Below are 23,082 nucleotides of genomic sequence, written 5' to 3'. Positions count from 1 at the left end.
CATGTGACAGCATTAATCTCAGTCAGACAAGCCGAGATAGCTTGGAGTTCCCACACGGCTGCAAAGGCCGGGGCAAAAGATGCGCCCGTGGCCTCAAAGATGAACTTCACCAGGAGCTCTATCTGCCTGTCAGTGGCATCCTTTAGCGATGAGCCATCTGCCACCGATACCACAGATCTAGCCGCCAATCTAGAGACTGGAGGATCCACCTTGGGACATTGAGCCCACCCCTTAACGACTTCAGCGGGGAAGGGGTAACGCGTGTCAGTGAGGCGCTTAGTAAAGCGCTTGTCCGGAACCGCTCTGGGCTTCTGGACAGCGTCTCTGAAGTTAGAGTGATCGAAGAACGCACTACGTGTACGTTTGGGGAACCGAAACTGGTGTTTCTCCTGCTGAGACGCCGACTCCTCCACAGTAGGAGGCGGGGGAGAGAGATCCAACACCTGGTTGATGGATGAGATAAGATCATTCACTAATGCGTCCCCCTCAGGTGTATCAAGGTTAAGGGCGACGTCAGGGTCAGAACCCTGAGCTGCGACGTCCGCCTCGTCCTCCAGAGAGTCCTCAAGCTGGGAACCCGAGCAGCGTGAAGAAGTCGGGGAAGATTCCCAGCGAGCCCGCTTAGCCTGTCTAGGACTGTGGTCCTGGCAGGAGTCCTCCGCGTGGGACCTAGGGCCCAACCTGGGAGCGCGCAGCGGCTCAGACCGAGAGGGGCCTGGAGGTGACGATCCAACAGGGGCCGGGGCCTGTGTAAGGACCGGTCTGGACTGCAAAGCTTCTAGCAGCTTGGCAGACCATTTGTCCATAGACTGAGCCATGGATTGTGAAAGTGACTCAGAGAGTTTCTCAGCAAAAGAGGAGAACTCTGTCCCTGCCGCCTGGACAGGGGGAGCAGGGGGGTCTACATGAGCCGAGGGGTCCACTAGTGACCGAGGCTCCGGCAGAGCAAGTGAAACAGGGGTCGAGCATTGCTCACAGTGAGGGTAGGTGGAACCCGCAGGTAACATAGCCCCACAAGAGGTACAGGCCGCAAAAAAACCCTGTGCCTTAACAGCTTTGCTCCTTGTGGACGACATGCTGTTGTCTCCTAGGAGAATGATCACTGAGGGTATATGGGCAAAAACAGGGTATACAGCCCGACCGAACAGAAATATATATATAAATACATATCTACTCCGGCACCCTAGGGGGGACCAGCACCGGGTGACCGGTGTGGCTTACCGACTGCTAACAAGCGGAGTGTGTGCCTCCAGATTCCCAGCTTTAGGTCCCCTGGAGCTGCAGAGATGTTCCTGAGAATCCTCCACCGGCAAAATGCCCAAAAAGAAGGGAATTTTGTTTACTTACCGTAAATTCCTTTTCTTCTAGCTCTAATTGGGAGACCCAGACAATTGGGGTGTATAGGCTATGCCTCCGGAGGCCGCACAAAGTATTACACTCAAAAGTGTTAAGCCCCTCCCCTTCTGCCTATACACCCCCCGTGCTCCCACGGGCTCCTCAGTTTTGGTGCAAAAGCAAGAAGGAGGAAAAAGAATTATAAACTGGTTTAAAGTAACTTCAATCCGAAGGAATATCGGAGAACTGAAACCATTCAACATGAACAACATGTGTACACAAAAAAACAGGGGCGGGTGCTGGGTCTCCCAATTAGAGCTAGAAGAAAAGGAATTTACGGTAAGTAAACAAAATTCCCTTCTTCTTTGTCGCTCTATTGGGAGACCCAGACAATTGGGACGTCCAAAAGCAGTCCCTGGGTGGGTAAAATAATACCTCGTAAGAGAGCCGTAAAACGGCCCTTTCCTACAGGTGGGCAACCGCCGCCTGAAGGACTCGTCTACCTAGGCTGGCATCCGCCGAAGCATAGGTATGCACCTGATAGTGTTTCGTGAAAGTGTGCAGGCTCGACCAGGTAGCTGCCTGACACACCTGCTGAGCCGCAGCCTGGTGCCTCAAAGCCCAGGACGCGCCCACGGCTCTGGTAGAATGGGCCCTCAGCCCTGATGGAACCGGAAGCCCAGCCGAACGGTAAGCTTCGATAATTGGCTCCTTGATCCACCGAGCCAGGGTTGATTTGGAAACCTGTGACCCTTTACGCTGGCCAGCGACAAGGACAAAGAGTGCAGCCGAGCGGCGCAAGGGCGCCGTACGAGAAATGTAGAGTCTGAGTGCTCTCACCAAATCTAACAAGTGCAAATCATTTTCACATTGGTGAACTGGATGAGGATAAAGAAGGGAATTTTGTTTACTTACCGTAAATTCCTTTTCTTCTAGCTCCAATTGGGAGACCCAGACAATTGGGTGTATAGCTACTGCCTCCGGAGGCCACACAAAGCATTACACTTAAAAGTGTAAGGCCCCTCCCCTTCTGCCTATACACCCCCGGTGGGATCACGGGTTCCTCAGTTTTAGTGCCAAAGCAAGAAGGAGGAAAGCCAATAACCGGTTTAAGAACAAATTCAATCCGAAGGAACATCGGAGAACCGAAACCAGTCAACATGAACAACATGTGTACCCGAACCAACAAAAATCCCTAAGCAAACAGGGCGGGTGCTGGGTCTCCCAATTGGAGCTAGAAGAAAAGGAATTTACGGTAAGTAAACAAAATTCCCTTCTTCTTTGTCGCTCCTAATTGGGAGACCCAGACAATTGGGACGTCCAAAAGCAGTCCCTGGGTGGGTATAATAACCCCTCGTGATAGGACCGTAAAAACAGCCCTACCCTACAGGTGGGCCGTCGCCGCCTGAAGGACTTGTCTACCTAGGCTGGCGTCCGCCGAAGCGTAGGTATGCACTTGATAGTGTTTGGTAAAAGTGTGCAGACTCGACCAGGTAGTCGCCTGGCACACCTGCTGAGCCGTAGCCTGGTGTCGTAATGCCTAGGACGCACCCACGGCTCTGGTAGAATGGGCCTTCAGCCCTGAGGGAACCGGAAGCCGAGCAGAACGGTAGGCTTCAAGAATTGGTTCCTTGATCCACCGAGCTAGGGTGGATTTGGAAGCTTGCGACCCTTTGCGCTGACCAGCGACAAGGACAAAGAGTGCATCCGAGCGGTGCAGGGGCGCCGTGCGGGAAATGTAGATCCTGAGCGCTCTCACGAGATCCAACAATGCAAATCCTTTTCACATTGATGAACTGGATGAGGGCACAAGGAAGGCAAGGAGATATCCTGATTAAGATGAAACGGGGATACCACCTTAGGGAGAAACTCCGGAATAGGTCGCAAGACCACCTTGTCCTGGTGAATCACCAGGAAGGGAGATTTGCATGACAGCGCTGCTAGCTCGGACACTCTCCGGAGAGACGTGACCGCTACTAGAAAGGCCACTTTCTGTGAAAGGCGAGAAAGGGAAACATCCCTCATAGGCTCGAAAGGCGGCTTCTGAAGAACAATTAGAACCCTGTTCCGATCCCAGGGCTCTAACGGCCGCTTGTAAGGAGGGACGATATGACAGACCCCTTGCAGTAACGTGCGTCCCTGAGGAAGTCGTGCTAGGCGCTTCTGAAAAAATACAGATAGCGCTGAGACTTGCCCCTTGAGGGAGCTGAGCGACAAACCTTTTTCCAACCCGGATTGCAGGAAGGAAAGAAAAGTAGGCAAACTAAATGGCCAGGGAGAGACTCCCTGAGCAGAGCACCAAGACAAGAATATTTTCCACGTCCTGTGGTATATCTTGGTGGAGGTAGGTTGTCTGGCCTGTCTCATGGTGGCAATGACCTCTTGAGACAATCCTGAACCCGCTAGGATCCAGGACTCAATGGCCACACAGTCAGGTTCAGGGCCGCAGAATTCTGATGGAAAAATGGCCCTTGAGACAGCAAGTCTGGTCGGTCTGGTAGTGCACACCGCCTGCAGGAGAGCATCGGCTCGGTCGGGAGGCGGAGACGTTCTGAAGAATCGAGGTGGAGGACGAGAACTGAACTCTATCCTGTACCCGTGAGACAGAATGTCTCGCACCCAACGGTCTTGGACCTGTGGCAGCAAAATGTCGCCAAAGCGGGAGAGCCTGCCACCGACCGAGGATGCGGAGGGAGGAGACCGGAAGTCATGAGGAAGCCGCCTTGGTAGCGGGTCTTCCGGCTGTCTTTTTTGGGCGTGACTGAGCCCGCCAAGAATCTGAACTCCTCCGATCCTTTTGAGTCCTTTTGGACGAGGATAATTGGGACCTGCCCGAACCTCGAAAGGACCGAAACCCCGACTGTCCCATCCTCTGTTGGGGTTTGTCTTGTCTGGGCTGAGGTAAGGATGAATCCTTACCCTTGGACTGTTTTATGATTTCATCCAAGCGCTCACCAAACAGCCGGTCACCAGAAAATGGCAAACTGGTTAAACATTTTTTGGAAGCAGAATCTGCTTTCCATTCCCTTTGCGTAAAACCACGGAGTTAGCAGATGCCACTGCCGTACGGCTCGTAGAGTCCAGGACAGCATTAATCGCGTAAGACGCCAATGCAGACATTTGAGAGGTTAAGGATGCCACCTGCGGAACAGATGTACGTGTGACCGTGTCAATCTGTGCAAGACCAGCTGAAATAGCTTGGAGTGCCCATACGGCTGCGAATGCAGGAGCAAACGACGCGCCGATAGCCTCATAGATGGATTTCAACCAGAGCTCCATCTGTCTGTCAGTGGCATCTTTAAGTGCAGCCCCATCCTCCACTGCAACTATGGATCTAGCCGCAAGCCTGGAGATAGGGGGATCCACCTTGGGACACTGGGTCCAGCTCTTGACCACATCAGGAGGAAAGGGATAACGTGTATCCTTAAGCCGTTTGGAGAAACGCTTATCTGGATAAGCGTGGTGTTTCTGGACTGACTCTCTAAAGACAGAATGGTCCAGAAAAATACTTAATTTCCGCTTGGGAAATCTGAAATGGAATTTCTCCTGTGAAGCTGACTCCTCCACTTGAGGAGCTGGGGGAGAAATATCCAACATTTTATTGATGGACGCGATAAGATTGTTCACTATGGCGTCACCATCAGGAGTATCTCGGGATCAGAATCCTGATCAGCTATTTCCGGCTCATCACACAGAGAATCCTCCTGCTGAGAGCCTGACCAGTGATATGATGTAGGGGGCCGCTCATAGCGAGCTCTCTTAGGCTGTCTGGGACTGTCGTCCGTGTCAGAGCCGTCACCCTGGAATGCATGGGGCACCTCCGGAGCCCGGAGCTGTTCCAAATGAGGGGGACCAGGGGACAGTGATTCAACCGTGCCCATGGTCTGCGTTACTGGTCTAGACTGCAAAGTTTCTAGGATTTTAGTCATAGTCACGGATAATCTATCAGCAAAGCTGCAAACTCTGTCCCCGTCACCTGGACAGTATTCACAGGTGGTTCTCCCTGGGTCACCTCTAGCAGAGGCCTCGGCCGAACAAGTGCCACAGGGGCTGAGCACTGCACACAATGGGGGTCAGTGGAACCTGCCGGTAGAGTAGCCCCACATGCGGTACAGGCAGCATAGAAAGCCTGTGCCTTGGCACCCTTGGTTTTGCGGACGACATGCTGTTGTCTCAGAGCAATCCAAGAGGGTATATAGTGAAGAATTACCAGCGCCAGTACAGTGCAATGTATAGCATAAAAATACAAATGAACACTGCAGCACAAGTGGGGTAGGCACCAGAGGTGTCGCTTACCGCCCGCTGAAAGCGGGTGTGTGGTCGCTAGAATCCCGTGCCTGGGTCTCCCATAACTTGTCTCCCCTTCTCCAGCTCAAACAGCACGTCAGCCTCCTTCGCACAAAGCTTGAAAACTGAGGAACCCGTGATCCCACGGGGGGTGTATAGGCAGAAGGGGAGGGGCCTTACACTTTTAAGTGTAATGCTTTGTGTGGCCTCCGGAGGCAGTAGCTATACACCCAATTGTCTGGGTCTCCCAATTAGGAGCGACAAAGAAAAGAAGGTAAGGAGATATCCTGATTGAGATGAAAGGAGGACACCACCTTAGGGAGAAAATCCGGAACCGGACGTAGAACCACCTTGTCCTGGTGAAACACCAGGAAAGGGGCTTTGCACGACAATGCTGCTAGCTCAGACACTCTCCGAAGAGAAGTGACTGCTACTAGAAAAAAACACTTTCTGCGAAAGTTGTGAGAGGGAAATATCTCTCATTGGCTCGAATGGTGGTTTCTGAAGAACCATCAGAACCCTGTTTAGATCCCAGGGTTCTAACGGCCTCTTGTAAGGTGGAACGATGTGACAAACCCCCTGCAGGAACGTGCGTACCTGTGGAAGCCTGGCTAGGCGCTTCTGGAAAAACACAGAGAGCGATGAGACTTGTCCCTTAAGGGAGCCGAGCGACAAACCCTTTTCCAGTCCAGATTGAAAGAAGGACAGAAAAGTGGGCAAGGCAAAAGGCCAGGGAGAAAAAACCCTGAGCAGAGCACCACGACAGGAAAATTTTCCACGTCCCGTGGTAGATCTTGGCGGACGTTGGTTTCCTAGCCTGTCTCATAGTGGCAAAGACGTCTTGAGATAACCCTGAAGACGCTAGGGTCCAGGACTCAATGGCCACACAGTCAGGTTGAGGGCCGCAGAATTCAGATGGAAAAAACGGCCCTCGAGATAGCAAGTCTGTTTGGTCTGGTAGTGTCCACGGTCGGCCGACCGTGAGATGCCACAGATCCGGGTACCACGACCACCTTGGCCAGTCTGGAGCGACGAGGATGGCGCGGCGGCAGTCGGTCCTGATCTTGCGTAACACTCTGGGCAACAGTGCCAGCGGAGGAAACACATAAGGGAGCTGAAACTGCGACCAATCCTGAACTAAGGCGTCTGCCGCCAGAGCTCTGGGATCTTGAGACCGTGCCATGAACATTGGTACCTTGTTGTTGTGCCGGGACGCCATGAGGTCGACGTCCGGCACCCCCCAGCAGCAACAGATCTCCTGAAACACGTCCGGGTGAAGGGACCATTCCCCTGCGTCCATGCCCTGGCAACTGAAATAATCTGCTTCCCAGTTTTCCACGCCTGGGATGTGAACTGCGGATATGGTGGATGCCGTGGCTTCCACCCACATCAAAATCCGCCGGACTTCCTGGAAGGCTTGCCGGCTGCGTGTGTCGCCTTGGTGGTTGAAGTATGCCACCGCTGTGGAATTGTCCGACTGAATTCGGATCTGCTTGCCCTCCAGCCACTGCTGGAACGCTTTCTGGGCAAGATACACTGCCCGTATGTCCAGCACGTTGATCTGAAGCGAGGACTCTTGCTGGGTCCACGTACCCTGAGCCCTGTGGTGGAGAAAAACCGCTCCCCACCCTGACAGACTCGCGTCTGTCGTGACTACTTCCCAGGATGGGGGTAGGAAGGATATCCCCTTCGATAATGAAGTGGGAAGGAGCCACCACCGAAGGGAAGCTTTGGTCGCCTGAGAGAGGGAGACGGTCCTGTCGAGGGACGTCGGCTTCCTGTCCCATTTGCGTAGGATGTCCCATTGAAGGGGACGCAGGTGAAACTGCGCGAAAGGGACTGCCTCCATTGCTGCCACCATCTTCCCCAGGAAGTGCATGAGGCGCCTCAAGGAGTGTGACTGGCCTTGAAGGAGAGATTGTACCCCTTTCTGTAGTGACTACTGCTTGATCAGCGGAAGCTTCACTATCGCTGAGAGGGTATGAAACTCCAAGATATGTCAGCGATTGGGCCGGGGTCAGATTTGACTTTGTAAAATTGATGATCCACCCGACACCCTGGAGAGTCTCCAGGGAAGCGTCGAGGCTGCGTTGGCATGCCTCTTGAGAGGGTGCCTTGATCAGTATCCAAGTACGGGATCACCGAGTGACCCTGAGAGTGGAGGACCGCTACTACAGTAGCCATAACCTTGGTAAAAACCCGTGGGGCTGTTGCCAGGCCGAACGGCAGTGCCACGAACTGCAGGTGTTCATTTCCTATGGCGAAGCGCAAGAAGCGCTGGTGCTCTGGAGCAATCGGTACGTGGAGATAAGCATCTTTGATATCGATCGACGCAAGGAAATCTCCTTGGGACATTGAGGCGATGACGGAGCGGGGGGATTCCATCCTGAACCGTCTGGTTTTTACATGTTTGTTGAGCAGTTTCAGGTCCAGGACCGGGCGGAAAGACCCGTCCTCCTTTGGGACCACAAACAAGTTGGAGAAAAAAACGTGGCTCAGTTGCTGAAGAGGAACCGGGATCACCACTCCTTCTGCCTTCAGAGTGCGCAGCGCCTGCAGAAGAGCCTCGGCTCGCTAGTGAGGCGGGGATGACCTGAAGAATCGAGTCGGGGGACGAGAGGTGAACTCTATCTTGTAACCGTGAGACAGAATGTCTCTCACCCAGCGGTCTTTTATTTGTGGCAGCCAGGTGTCGCAAAAGCGGGAAAGCCTGCCACCGACCGCGGATGCTACTAGAGGAGGTCGAAAGTCATGAGGAAGCCGCTTTGTTAGCGGCGCCTCCGGTGGCCTTTTAAGGACGTGACTTAGACCGCCATGCATCAGAGTTCCTTTGTACTTTCTGAGACCTTTTGGACGAGGAGAATTGGGACCTGCCCGCGCCCTGAAAGGACCGAAACCTCAACTGCCCTCTCCTCCGTTGGAGTATGTCCTTTTTGGACTGGGGTAAGGATGTATCCTTTCCCTTGGATTGTTTGATGATTTCATCCAGACGCTCGCCAAACAGCCTGTCGCCAGAAATTGGCAAACTGGTTAAGCGCTTTTTGGAAGCAGAATCTGCCTTCCATTCCCGTAGCCACAAGGCCCTGCGGAGTACCACCGAATTGGCGGCCGCGACCGCCGTACGGCTCGCAGAGTCCAGGACAGCAATAATAGCGTAAGACGCAATTGCCGAGGTCTGGGTGGTAATGGATGCCACTTGTGGCGCGGCCGTGCATGTGGCTGCTTCAATTTGTGCTTGACCTGCTGAGATAGCTTGTAGCGCCCATACAGCTGCGAATGCTGGGGCAAAAGAAGCTCCGATAGCTTCATAGATGGATTTCAACCAGAGCTCCATCTGCCTGTCAGTGGCATCCTTGAGCGAGGCCCCCTCGTCCACTGCAAGAATGGATCTAGCCGCCAGTCTGGAGATTGGAGGATCCACTTTGGGACACTGAGTCCAACCTTTAACCACGTCAGGGGGAAAAGGATAACGTGTATCCTTAAGGCGCTTAGAAAAAACGCTTATCTGGACAAGCATGATGATTCTGGACTGCCTCTCTGAAATCAGAGTGGTCTAGAAACATACTCTGTGTAAGAGAAGCTGACTCCTCCGCCGGAGGAGCTGAGGGAGAAATATCCAGCATTTGATCGATGGACGCAATAAGAACATTCAGTATGGCGTCCCCGTCTGGAGTATTAAGATTGAGAGCGCCCTCAGGATCAGAATCCTGATCAGCTGTCTCCGCATTATCACCAGAGATTCCCCCCGCTGAGACCCTGAACAATATGATGTCGAGGGAAATTCTAAGCGAGCCCGCTTAGTCGGTCTGGGGCTGGGGTTTAAGTCAGAACCCTCAGCCTGGGATGTATGAGATACCCGGGAGGACATTGTTGGTCCAACTGAGGGGGGCCAGGGAACAATGATTCAACAGAGTCCCTTTGCTGAGATACCGGCCTGGACTGCAAGGCTTCTAGTATCTTAGCCATAGTCTCAGAGAGTTTTGCAAACTCCGTCCCCGTCACTAGGACAGTGTCAACAGGTGGCTCCCCCTGGGCCCCTCTTAGCAGAGGCCCTGGCTAAAGAAGTGTCACCGGCGCCGAACATGCACACAATGAGGATTAATGGAACCTGCCGGCAGCTGGGTCGTACAAGCGCCGCAGGCAGCAAAATAAGCCTGTGTTTTTTGGCACCCCTGCCTTTTGTGGGCGCCATGCTATTGTTTTCCCTGAGTAACACACTAGGGTATATAGCCAGAATGAACTGTGCTCATACAGTGTAAAATATATACTAAAAACAAATAATGTATCAGTACACTACAGCACCATGAGGCTAGCACCACAGGTGCTGCTTACCAGCCGCCTAAAGCGGTTATGAGGCCACCAGAGACCGTGTCTGGGTCTCTCAGGGTTTGTCCCTCTCTGCAGCGTCGTAGGAGCTGACAGGAAATGGCTGCGGCGTCCTGACGAGAGGAGGGAGCCGTGGGCGTGGCCGAGGTGCTCACACTGTGCACAGTGAGGGGGGTGGAGTATGGAAATCATATTCCAGCCCTCAGTGCTGCTCTTCCGTGCAGCGTCCCGCCCTTCCCCTGCCTGTCAGGGCTGAGGGCGGGAGAAAGGGAAACTAGGCCGCAAGCCAAGCCGGGGACTCGAGTATAAGCGTGGCCGCCGTAAAAGCGCGGCCGACGCCGAAGTCCCCGGCGAACTACAAGTCCCAGCCACGCCGCAGTTTCCCATGGCAGCGGCGGTTAGCGCGGTAGCCCCTACATATAAACACACTCAGCGACGCTGAGTGTGTAATGGCACAGTTTAACCCGGTCCCCCGGTGCACTAGCACACCCAGCAAAGCTGAGGTGTTGCCGTGCGCGGTCCCCACAGGGATACAGAGTACCTTCACGTAGCAGGGCCATGTCCCTGAACGGTACCCGGCTCCTATCCAGCAGGCTCCACAGGAGTTGTGGATGAAGCACGGTCTCAGTGCCTGGAGACCGATAGGATCCCACTTCACCCAGAGCCCTGAGGGTGATGGGGAAGGAAAGCAGCATGTGGGCTCCAGCCTCCGTACCCGCAATGGATACCTCAACCTTAACAACACCGCCGACAAGAGTGGGGTAAGAAGGGAGCATGCTGGGGGCCCTATATGGGCCCACTTTTCTTCCAACCGACATAGTCAGCAGCTGCTGCTGACTAATTTGTGGAGCTGTGCTGTGCGTGTCTGACCTCCTTCGCACAAAGCAAAAAACTGAGGAGCCCGTGGGAGCACGGGGGGTGTATAGGCAGAAGGGGAGGGGCTTAACACTTTTGAGTGTAATACTTTGTGCGGCCTCCGGAGGCATAGCCTATACACCCCAATTGTCTGGGTCTCCCAATAGAGCGACAAAGAAATGGCTGCCGGAGATCTCAGGGGAGGAGTGGAGCCGTGGGCGGCGCCAGGAAAGTGCGGGAATCTGGGGTCCCCACAGTGATCAGTGAGGGGGGGAGGAAACATGCAGGATGCTCCAGCCCTCACATCCGACGTCAGGTCGGCAGTCCCGCCCTTACCCCTGACAGGCAGGCCCGGGGGCGGGATTTTTGCGACTAGGCCGCGATGAAGCCGGGGACTAAATTTGAGACCGCGCCCGACAAGCAGGCACGGTCGGCGCGGAAGTCCGCCGGTCTTCTCAATTCAGCAGCTGCCGCAGCGTCCGGGAAGAAGGTGCGCTCCTGCATATTCCCCAATGGGGACACAGAGTACCTTAGAGTTGCAGGGCCCGGTCCCTGAGGTTGAATAGACTCCGGTCCGGCAGATTCCCACAGGGGCTGCGGAGGGAGCACGGTCCCAGCAAATGGCTGACCGTTCAGGATCCCACTTCTCCCAGAGCCGCTAAGGGATGGTGAAGGAGACGGCATGAGGCTCCGGCCTTTGTACCAGCAATGGGTACCTCAACCTTAACAACACCGCCGACATAGTGGGGTGAGAAGGGAACATGCCGGGGGCCCCGTGGGGGCCCTCTTTTCTTCCAACCGACATAACTAATATGAGAATGCATGAGTGGATGTGTGCCTCCTTCCACACAAAGCATAAAACTGAGGAGCCCGTGATCCACGGGAGGGTGTATAGGCAGAGGGGAGGGGTTACACTTTTTAAAGTGTAATACTTTGTGTGGCCTCCGGAGGCAGAAGCTATACACCCAATTGTCTGGGTCTCCCAATGGAGCGACAAAGAAATATATGTAATCACATTTGCTGTAATTTTTCAATGCCAGATTTATTTTTTGTCTTTACTATGGGGTTGGACCTAAAACTCAAGAGTGCTGTACTGATCTATTATATATTGAAAGAAGGGGACAGTCATATCTGAAAATACACTTGCCCATGGCTGTATGTGCATGTGTGTTATTACATGCCCCAGGCCTGTCAATAAAACAGGCCAGACAAGTGCATGCTGCAATTTTGATTTTGACGGGGGAGCGTGGGGGGGGGGGGGTAGATATAGCTAGAGAGCACACGTACACCAGTTATCACTGTCTGCTGAGCACATGGACACAAAAACAGCAGTATAAACCGAGCCTAGGCGAGGTAACATCCTTACCTGAATTTCAGGAGACCTGTCCACAGGAATGAATATTGCTGGCTGTGAGGGCGGAGGAGCAGGTTTTTCTACAGGTGGCTTCTCAGCATGTGCTGGCTTAGATTCTGCTGGGACCCTCTGTGAGATATTTGCATCTATAGGCTTCACAGGAGAGCTGACACTAGCCACAATCTTCTCTTCCTTCTCTGCGGCATCCGTCTCCTCTTCATCACTAGAACTGTCAGACGACATGCCCTCGTCTATCTGTTCTTTATTTTCTTCTACTGAAACTTTTCGCCTATGCTTCTTGTTTGCTCCGCTGATGCTACTTATACATCCCAATCCTGGACTACTGACTTCTTCATATGTGCTGCAAAAGAAACGTGCTAAATGTTAGTAGAAATTAAGGTTGATGCCTATTATAATCAGCATTTGAGCTTATAGTCTGGATACAACAAAAAGATGTGAAAACCTCTTTGCCTGCAAATTGTCACTTTCCTGAATAGATCCTAAAATGTATGCCTACATTACAAAAGACTATCTATGCTATGCCCAGTAAGTAAAAGTCAGAAATGATAGTATATACCGGACAGGGCTCCTCTGGGAAATCTTACCGTTTAGTACTGTACAGTCGATCTCCGGTGCCCAACTTGGAGGTTGTATACAGCAAACTCAGTTCTTTCTCAGAGGCCTGCACCGCACTCAGTTTACTGAGGATATCTGATCTCTGCGAAGGAAAACGGATCATTTATTACTTTTCTTGTTATCACAAAAAAGCTAAGCCTGGCTTGTGCCTCACTGCAGACAAACAATAGTAAAGGTACCGTCACACTAAGCAACATCGCTAGCAACATCGCTGCTGATTCACAACTTGCTAGCGATGTTGCTGTGTGTGACATCCAGCAACAACCTGGCCCCTGCTGTGAGGTCGTTGGTTGTTGCTGAATGTCCTGGACCATTTTTTTGTTGTTGCTGTCCCGCTGTGAAGCACAGATCGCTGTGTGTGACAGCGACAGAGCAACAACTGAATGTGCAGGCAGCAGGAGCCGGCTTCTGCAGACGCTGGTAACCACAGTAAACAGCGGGTAACCAAGAAGCCCTTACCTTGGTTACCCGATATTTACCTTCGTTACCAGCGTCCGCCGCTCTCAGCTGTCAGTGCCGGCTCCTGCTCTGTGCACACGTAGCTGCAGTACACATCAGGTAATTAACCCGATGTGTACTGTGGCTAGGAATGCAGGGAGCAGGAGCTGGCAGTGTCAGTGTGAGAGTGGCGGACGCTGGTAACGAAGGTAAATATCGGGTAACCAAGGGAAGGGCTTTCTTGGTTACCCGCTGTTTACCGTGGTTACCAGCGTCCGCAGAAGCCGGCTCCTGCTGCCTGCACACGTATTGAAACAGCAGAAAAAAAAAAAAGTCTTTAAATTTGCCTTATATTACATCATATCCCATGGCCCAAGAACCACCAACACCAAAGTAAGTTGCACATAGAAAAACTTTAATTGGTTGGGTCAAGCATATAAATATTACATGGGATATAAAAATTGTGAAAAGTAGGTTAAATGACATATAAGAGCGAATAAAGAACCCCATGTGGGGCTGCATGGATCAAATTAGGTGCACACAAAAAGGTGTACTCCCAGCAGGGCCAGTGTAGGTGCCTCTTACAAAACGCAGGTTCACCTAATCAAGAACTCTAGGCACATTACAGATAAATGAACAGGAATATATTCCCAGCAGAGCCAGTGTAAGTGCCTATACAAAAGATAAATTCACAGTCAGTGACAGAATAACACTTAAGTAAATGACAATAAGCATGTTACCCACACACATCATCCGGTGAACAGGGATGTGTTCCCAGCAAGGTCAGTGTAAATGCCATTGCAATAAACAGGTTCACAGTGAGTGATAGAGTAACATTCAAGTATATGAACATAGGCACATTGCCCAGGCATCTAGTCCAATGGACAGGGATATATTCCCAGCAGGGCCAGTGTACGTGCCTATATCATAAACAGGTTCACAGCAAATGACAGGGTAACACTTTAGTGAATGACAATAGGCACATTACACAAGCACATGGTCCAACGGACTGGGAAGTATTCCCAGCAAAACCAATGTAAGTGCCTTTCCAAGTTCACAGTAATGACAGGATAACACTTAGTACATAATCATCAGCACATTACCCAAACACATAGCCCGGTGGATATTCCACCAATTATAGCACTCACATGCAGTCACACAAGGGGGGAAAAAAGTCCCAATACGTATTTCGTGGTGACTTCCTCAGGGGACCATGCAATTAGGTAATTAACCCGATGTGTACTGTGGCTCTGTGTGCAGGAAGCCAGCGCTAAGCGGTATGCGCTGGTAACCAAGGTAAATATCGGGTTGGTTACCCGATATTTACCTTAGTTACCAAGCGCAGCATGCTTACACGTGTAGCGACGCTCCAGCGATCCCTGCCAGGTCAGGTTGCTGGTGGGATCGCTGGAGCGTCGCTTAGAGTGACATCTCACCAGCGACCTCCTAGCAACTTACCAGCGATCCCTATCAGGATGTATCGTTGTTGGGATCGCTGGTAAGTTGTTTAGTGTGACTGGGCCTTAAGCCACATGGACTCAAATGTGTTGCGGAGGTTTATCTACATCATTTGGAATGTACCTGTGATTTGTTTTCTTACTTAGACCCATACATTTTGGGCTGGCCACTGGGGCAGAAAAATCTGATGTGAAAATCCTGAAGAGGGGGAGTTACAGAACCAAATTTACCAAGATTCTGAATAAATTTGAGCAAAAAAGAAGGGAATTTTGTTTACTTACCGTAAATTCCTTTTCTTCTAGCTCCAATTGGGAGACCCAGACAGTGGGTGTATAGCTACTGCCTCTGGAGGCCGCACAAAGAACTACACTTAAAAGTGTAAGGCCCCTCCCCTTCTGGCTATACACCCTCCCGTAGGAGTACGGATTCCTCAGTTTTAGTACCAAAGCAAGAAGGAGGAAAGCCAATAACAGTTTCAAAAACAAATTCAATCCGATAACAAGATCGGAGAACTTAAGAAACAACATGAACAACATGTGCACCCGAAAAACGAAACCCTAAGAACAAATAGGGCGGGTGCTGGGTCTCCCAATTGGAGCTAGAAGAAAAGGAATTTACGGTAAGTAAACAAAATTCCCTTCTTTTTCGCTCCTAATTGGGAGACCCAGACAGTGGGACGTCCAAAAGCAGTCCCTGGGTGGGTAAAAAGATACCACATGAATGGGCTGTCAGACAGCCTCTTCCTACAGGTGGGCCACCGCCGCCTGAAGGACCTGTCTACCTAGGCTGGCATCTGCCGAAGCGTAGGTATGCACTTGATAGTGTTTGGTAAACGTGTGCAGACTCGACCAGGTAGCCGCCTGGCACACTTGCTGAGCCGTAGCCTGATGCCGCAATGCCCAGGACGCACCCACGGCTCTGGCAGAATGGGCCTTCAGTCCAGATGGAATCGGAAGCCCAGCAGAACGGTATGTGTGAAGAATTGGTTCCTTGATCCACCGCGCCAGGGTGGATTTGGAAGCTTGCGATCCCTTATGCTGACCAGCGACTAGGACAAAGAGCGCATCAGAACGGCGTAGAGACGCCGTGCGAGAAATGTAAATCCTGAGTGCTCTCACCAGGTCCAACAGATGTAAACCCTTTTCAAATTGGTGAACTGGATGCGGACACAAAGATGGCAAAGTGATATCCTGATTGAGATGAAAGGAAGAAACCACCTTGGGAGAAAACTCTGGAATTGGACGCAGTACTACCTTGTCTTGGTGAAACACCAGGAAGGGAGATTTGCAAGATAACGCCGCTAGCTCGGACACTCTTCGAAGAGACGTGACCGCCACAAGAAAAACTACCTTTTGTGAAAGCCGAGAAAGGGGAACCTCTTTCAAAGGCTCGAAAGGCGGCTTCTGGAGAGCAATGAGAACCTTGTTCAGATCCCAGGGTTCCAATGGCCGTCTGTAAGGAGGAACGATATGACAAACTCCTTGGAGAAACGTGCGTACTTTAGAAAGCCGTGCCAAGCGCTTCTGAAAGAATACGGATAGCGCGGAGACTTGACCCTTAAGAGAGCTAAGCGACAAACCTTTTTCCAACCCAGACTGCAGGAAGGAAAGAAAAATTGGCAATGCAAATGGCCAGGGAGAAAACCCTTGAGCCAAGCACCACGCTAAGAATATCTTCCACGTCCTGTGATAGATCTTAGCTGAGGATGGTTTTCTAGCCTGTCTCATTGTGGCAACAACTTCATGAGATAAACCTGAGGCCGCTAGGATCCAGGACTCAATGGCCACACAGTCAGGTTCAGGGCCGCAGAATTCAGATGGAAAAACGGCCCTTGAGACAGCAAATCTGGACGGTCTGGTAGTGTCCACGGTTGGCCTACCGTGAGATGCCACAGATCCGGGTACCACGACCTTCTTGGCCAATCTGGAGCGACGAGTATGGCTCGATGGCAGTCGGACTTGATTTTCCGGAGAACTCTGGGTAACAATGCTAGAGGTGGGAACACATAGGGGAGTCGGAATTGCGACCAATCCTGAACCAAGGCGTCTGCCGCCAGTGCTCGGTGATCGTGAGACCGTGCCATGAAAACTGGGACCTTGTTGTTGTGCCGTGACGCCATCAGATCGACGTCCGGCGTCCCCCAGCGGCAACAGATCTGCTGAAACACGTCCGGGTGAAGGGACCATTCTCCTGCGTCCATGCCCTGGCGACTGAGAAAGTCTGCTTCCCAGTTTTCCACGCCTGGGATGTGAACTGCGGATATGGTGGACGCTCTGCTTTCCACCCACGTCAAAATCCGCTGGACTTCTTGAAAAGCTTGGCGACTGCGTGTTCCCCCTTGGTGGTTGATGTACGCCACCGCCGTGGAATTGTCCGACTGGATCCGAATCTGCTTGCCTTCCAGCCATTGTTGGAAGGCTCGCAGGGCAAGATAGATTGCTCTGATTTCCAGAACATTGATCTGCAGGGTGGACTCTTCCTGAGTCCACGTCCCCTGAGCCCTGTGGTGGAGAAACACCGCTCCCCACCCTGATAGGCTCGCATCCGTCGTGACCACTGCCCAGGACGGGGGAAGGAACGACTTTCCCTGTGACAATGAGGTGGGGAGAAGCCACCAACGCAGAGAGTCCTTGGCAGTCTGAGAGAGGGAGACAGTCCTGTCGAGGGACGTCGATTTCCCATCCCATTGGCGTAGAATGTCCCATTGTAGAGGGCGCAGATGAAACTGCGCGAACGGGACTGCCTCCATTGCTGCTACCATCTTTCCTAGGAAATGCATGAGGCGCCTCAGTGAGTGCGACTGGCTCTGAAGGAGAGATTGCACTCCAGTCCGTAGCGAGCACTGCTTGTCCAGTGGAAGCTTCACTATCGCTGAGAGAGTATGAAACTCCATGCCAAGATAAGTCAGAGATTGGGTCGGGGTTAGATGAGACTTTGGAAAGTTGATAATCCACCCGAAACTCTGGAGAGTGTCTAGTGCCACCTTCAGACTGTGCTGGCATGCCTCTTGAGAGGGTGCCTTTATAAGCAGGTCGTCTAGATACGGGATGACCGAGTGACCCTGCGAGTGCAGAACAGCTACTACTGCTGCCATGACTTTGGTGAAGACCCGGGGGGCTGTTGCCAGACCGAAAGGTAACGCTACGAACTGCAGGTGTTCGTCGTGTATGACGAAGCGTAGGAAACGCTGATGCTCTGGTGCAATCGGCACGTGGAGATACGCATCTTTGATATCTATTGATGCTAGAAAATCTCCTTGAGACATTGAGGCTATGACGGAGCGTAGGGATTCCATCCGGAACCTCCTGACTTTTACGTGTCTGTTGAGCAACTTTAGATCCAGGACGGGTCGATACGATCCGTCCTTTTTTGGGACCACAAACAGATTGGAGTAAAAACCGTGACCTTGTTCCTGAAGAGGGACGGAGGTCACCACTCCTTCCGCCTTTAGAGCGGCCACCGCCTGCAACAGAGCATCGGCTCGGTCTGGTGGTGGAGAAGTTCTGAAGAAACGAGTTGGCGGACGAGAACTGAACTCTATCCTGTACCCGTGAGACAGAATATCCCTCACCCAACGGTCTTTGACGCGTGACAGCCAAATGTCGCCAAAGTGGGAAAGCCTCCCACCGACCGCGGGTGTGGGAATCGGAGACTGCAAGTCAGGAGGACGCCGTCTTGGCAACGGTTCCTCCGGCTGTCCTTTTTGGGCGTGACTGAGACCTCCAAGAATCTGAGCGTCTCTGGTCTTTTTGAGTCTTTTTTGACGAGGCGAATTGGGACCTGCCCGGTCCTCGAAAGGACCGATAACCAGACTGACCCTTCCTCTGTTGGGGTTTGTTTTGTCTGTGTTGCGGTAAGGATGAGTCCTTACCCTTGGAGTGTTTGATGATTTCATCCAAACGCTCTCCAAACAATCGGTCACGAGAAAAAGGCAAATTGGTTAAGCACTTCTTGGAATGAGAATCTGCTTTCCAATGTCTCAACCACAGGGCCCTACGCAAAACAACGGAGTTGGCTGACGCCACTGCCGTGCGGCTTGTAGCGTCAAGAACAGCATTAATCGCGTACGACGCGAATGCCGCCATTTGCGAGGTCAATGGTGCTACCTGCGGGGCAAATGCACGTGTGACTGAGTCGACTTGCGCAAGCCCGGCTGAGATAGCTTGGAGTGCCCATACGGCCGCAAAAGATGGCGCTAATGACGCTCCAATCGCTTCATAGATGGATTTCAGCCAGAGCTCCATCTGCCTGTCAGTGGCATCTTTAAGTGCCGCTCCATCTTCAACTGCAACCAAGGATCTAGCTGCAAGCCTGGAAATTGGAGGATCCACTTTTGGACACTGGGTCCAACCCTTGACCACCTCAGGGGGAAAAGGATAGCGTGTATCTTTAAGCCGTTTAGAAAAACGCCTTTCAGGATAAGCGTGGGGTTTCTGGATTGCGTCTCTAAAGTCAGCGTGGTCCAGAAAAGTGCTTAATGTACGCTTAGGGTATCTGAAATGGATTCTCTCGTGCTGCGAAGCTGACTCCTCTACAAGAGGAGCTGGTGGGGAAATATTTAACATCTTATTGATGTTAAATATAAGATCATTAACTATGGCGTCACCATCTGGTGTATCTAGATTGAGAGCGGTCCCAGGATCAGAATCCTGATCAGTTACGTCCGCCTCATCACCCATAGATTCATCTCGCTGGGATCCTGACCATTGAGATGAATGTGAAGGCCCGTCATAGCGAGCCCGCTTAGGCTGCCCGGGGCCATCGTCCGAGTCAGAGTCTTCACCCTGAGGTGTATGTGCCCGTCCCGGAGCTTGGAGGTAACTCAGCTGAGGGGGACCAGGGGGCAATGATTGCACAGTGTCCGTGGCCTGAAGTACAGGCCTAGCTCGCAATGTGTCAAGAATTTGTGACATAGTGAGAGACATTCTGTCAGCAAAAGCTGCAAACTCAGTTCCTGTCACCTGGACAGTATTCACAGGTGGTACACCCTGGGTCACGTCCAGCAGAGGTCCCGACTGTGCAAGCGCCGCAGGGGCCGAGCACTGCACACAATGGGGGTCCGTGGAGCCTGCCGGTAGAAAAGTCCCACATGCGGTGCAGGAAGCATATAATGTCTGTGCCTTGGCACCCTTGCGTTTTACGGACGACATGCTGCTGGCTCTCTGCAATGTGAGAGAGTCTATAGCCAAAAGGCGACCAGCGCTATGCAATACAAAGTATTTGTAGAAACAAAATACTAAGAATACTTCTGGCACAAGAGGGGGTGAGCCCTGAGGGCTGCTTACCGCCCGCTGAATAGCGGGTAAGAGGCGCAGAATTCCTTGTCTGGGTCTCCCCGGCTCCCCTCTGCAGCTCAGCGTGTCAGCAGGAATGGCTGCCGGCGTCTGTGGAGAGGGGCGGTCCGTGGGAGTTCCTAAACAAAAGTGCGGGAAACAGTGTCCCCTCTGTGCCGATTGTGAGGGCTGGAGTATGTAAAAACGACTCCAGCCCTCGGCGCTGATGCACTGACCAGCGTCCCGCCCCTCTCCTGACTGGCAGGTCTGGGGGCGGGAACGAACGGAAGCAGGCCGCAAAAGCCGGGGACTCGAGTTATCAGCGCGGCCGCCGTAAAAGCGCGGCCCGCGCTGAAGTCCCCGGCGCACCACAAGTGCCAGCCGCGCCGCAGTCCCAGCGGCCGGCGCGACCGATTCCCAGAAGTGTGCCTGCTTCAGCGAAGCTGAATGAGGCCATGGCACAAGCGCCGCAGCGCTGATGTCCCCGGCGCACTACAACACCCAGCATGCTGCGGTGTGAGCGCCAAATGCACGGGGACACAGAGTACCTTGAGGAAGCAGGGCCATGTCCCTGATGTACTCCGCTCCATCCAGCATCTTCTCCAGGGGCTGTAGATGGAGCACGGTCTCAGTGCCTGGAGACCAGTAAATCCCACTTCACCCAGAGCCCTGTAAAAAGGGATGGGGAAGGAATCAGCATGTGGGCTCCTGCCGCCGTACCCGCAATGGGTACCTCAACCTTACAAACACCTCCGACATACAGTGGGGTGAGAAGGGAGCATGCTGGGAGCCCTGTATGGGCCCTCTTTTCTTCCATCCGACATAGTCAGCAGCTGCTGCTGACTAAAAACAATGGAGCTATGCGTGCGTGTCTGACCTCCTGCGCACAAAGCTAAAACTGAGGAATCCGTACTCCTACGGGAGGGTGTATAGCCAGAAGGGGAGGGGCCTTACACTTTTAAGTGTAGTTCTTTGTGCGGCCTCCAGAGGCAGTAGCTATACACCCACTGTCTGGGTCTCCCAATTAGGAGCGAAAAAGAAAAACAAAAACCTGTCAGATTATGCAAACTGTCTTAAAGAAAAAACGTATTTCATGCAAATAGCAAACAATCACTGCATAGCTTTCATTGTACCAAGGCTGCTTAAAAAGTCAGGACAATTGAGGGCTTGGAATGAGAAGGGCATACCGTAGTGCAAAAGTAGTGTAACTTACCAAGCGTGGCACCATGTGCAAAAATTGTCCCAAATGTTTGGTGCATGGTAAGTAGACTTATAAAGGAGCAAAATTAGACAGTGTCTCAAGATTTGACAAATTTATCATCCAGCTTGAGTCAATGCAATATATGCAGCATCGCTCTGATTAACAGCTGACCCCGCGCTACGATGGCAACACCATGGCACCCCAGGATCACGTCACAGGGCTGCCAATCGCAGCAAAAAATGGCAGAATCCCGGCTGCAGCCATGAAAATCCAGCTGTTATATTTTGACTGCACGATCTCCATAATTAGCAGGCATAGGTGGATCTCTCATCCACCCATGCTTGCTAGCCGCACATGGCTGCTGATCAGCAGGGATTACCGCGGACTCACTGTCGGAGCCCGCAGTAACCCGAGGGACATGACTTTGGAGAGATATATATATACGTCCAAGGTCGTGAAGGGGTTAAACCCATCCAGTTGTGAAACTTATTATTCTTCCATGATCAATTGATTACAATCAACATTAAAATTAACTTTGTTAATGGGAAAACGCCTTTAACTGTCAAAAATTAGGATCAGTAACTGACCCATCAGACAGACTGACCTGGCTTTTCTTTTCTTTTTGTTCCAAGATCTTCTGTAGGGCTTTTTTCTGTTTCCGACTTAGAGGTTTTTTCGTGGGAGCAGTTGCAGTAACCTGTTTCTTCTTGGTTTTTTTGGATGGTAACACTAGAACGTTGCTCTCATCGACGCCTTTCAATTGCTCAACTCCTGGAATATATTATTTTACCAGATATAAATCTAGTGGTCTATATTGGTACTATCTAGTAGCATGGAATTAATATCTCACCTTCTAATTCAATCTGTACATTTTGTACAGCTTCGGCTTTGTCCTCTGTGTACTGCACCTGCTGTCTCGCTTTCCAGTTATGCCCCTTCTTCTGTTTGCCCATGCTGGTAGTTCTGTAATCACAAGATGACAATTAACATTTCCTATACTGGCATCATGGAAAATGCTGAATAATGCAGAGGTGAATAATTACTCTGCAGCCACTTAGATACTTTGAGAATACATCGGTTACATCAAACAGAGAAATCCCCTCCATCTTGTCCACATGCACCAGTAAGGGCAGGTGAACGTCATAATAGAAAGGTCCTGGGTGCCTGACAGCAATGACATTACATAATAATAGAATTGGATTAAAGATCAGGGATTTTTTCTGATTACTATATTTAAAATCAGAAATGTTATAGGGCTCATTCAGCTGGACGGATTTTGGCGGCACACTGGTCCAATAATAACATGCGTACTTGTGCACACCAACAACTTCTTACATGGCCTCATGGTTTGTGTGAAAAAAGTGGCAGGACGCAGACACCTAGGCCAACTGAGCTCAGACCTCACCCACAGGACTGATGATGATCGGCGGGTGCTAAGACATCACCCACAGGACTGATGATGATCGGCGGGTGCTCAGACACCCCCCACAGGACTGATGATGATCGGCGGGTGCTCAGACACCCCCCACAGGACTGATGATGATCGGCGGGTGCTCAGACACCCCCCACAGGACTGATGATGATCTGCGGGTGCTCGGACATCACCCACAGGACTGATGATGATCGGCGGGTGCTCAGACATCACCCACAGGACTGATGATGATCGGCGGGTGCTCAGATCTCACCCACAGGACTGATGATGATCGGCGGGTGCTCGGACATCACCCACAGGACTGATGATGATCGGCGGGTGCTAAGACATCACCCACAGGACTGATGATGATCGGCGGGTGCTCAGACATCACCCACAGGACTGATGATGATCGGCGGGTGCTCAGACATCACCCACAGGACTGATGATCGGCGGGTGCTCGGACATCACCCACAGGACTGATGATGATCTGCGGGTGCTCGGACAT

The 23,082-nt window shown here is 52.0% G+C and overlaps 1 protein-coding gene across 2 annotated transcripts in view; it reads right to left on the bottom strand.

Annotated features, from left to right (window-relative positions):
- Positions 1–23,082, bottom strand: part of DHX37 (DEAH-box helicase 37) — a 218,764-nt gene that overhangs the window by 174,716 nt on the left and 20,966 nt on the right. For both annotated transcript variants that reach the window (XM_075322468.1, XM_075322461.1), the window contains exons 2-5: positions 22,014–22,126; positions 21,768–21,934; positions 12,763–12,875; positions 12,170–12,518 (exon numbers count right to left, since the gene is read on the bottom strand). In XM_075322468.1, the coding sequence (XP_075178583.1) occupies positions 12,170–12,518; positions 12,763–12,875; positions 21,768–21,934; positions 22,014–22,116 (732 nt within the window). In that variant the 5' untranslated portion in view covers positions 22,117–22,126. The remainder of the gene's footprint in view (positions 1–12,169; positions 12,519–12,762; positions 12,876–21,767; positions 21,935–22,013; positions 22,127–23,082) is intronic.

The sequence above is a fragment of the Anomaloglossus baeobatrachus genome, chromosome 1 (genome assembly GCF_048569485.1).
Source record: "Anomaloglossus baeobatrachus isolate aAnoBae1 chromosome 1, aAnoBae1.hap1, whole genome shotgun sequence".
NCBI lineage: Eukaryota > Metazoa > Chordata > Amphibia > Anura > Aromobatidae > Anomaloglossus > Anomaloglossus baeobatrachus.
Note: the sequence above shows the minus strand (reverse complement) of the source record. Positions and strands in the feature narration are given on the sequence as shown.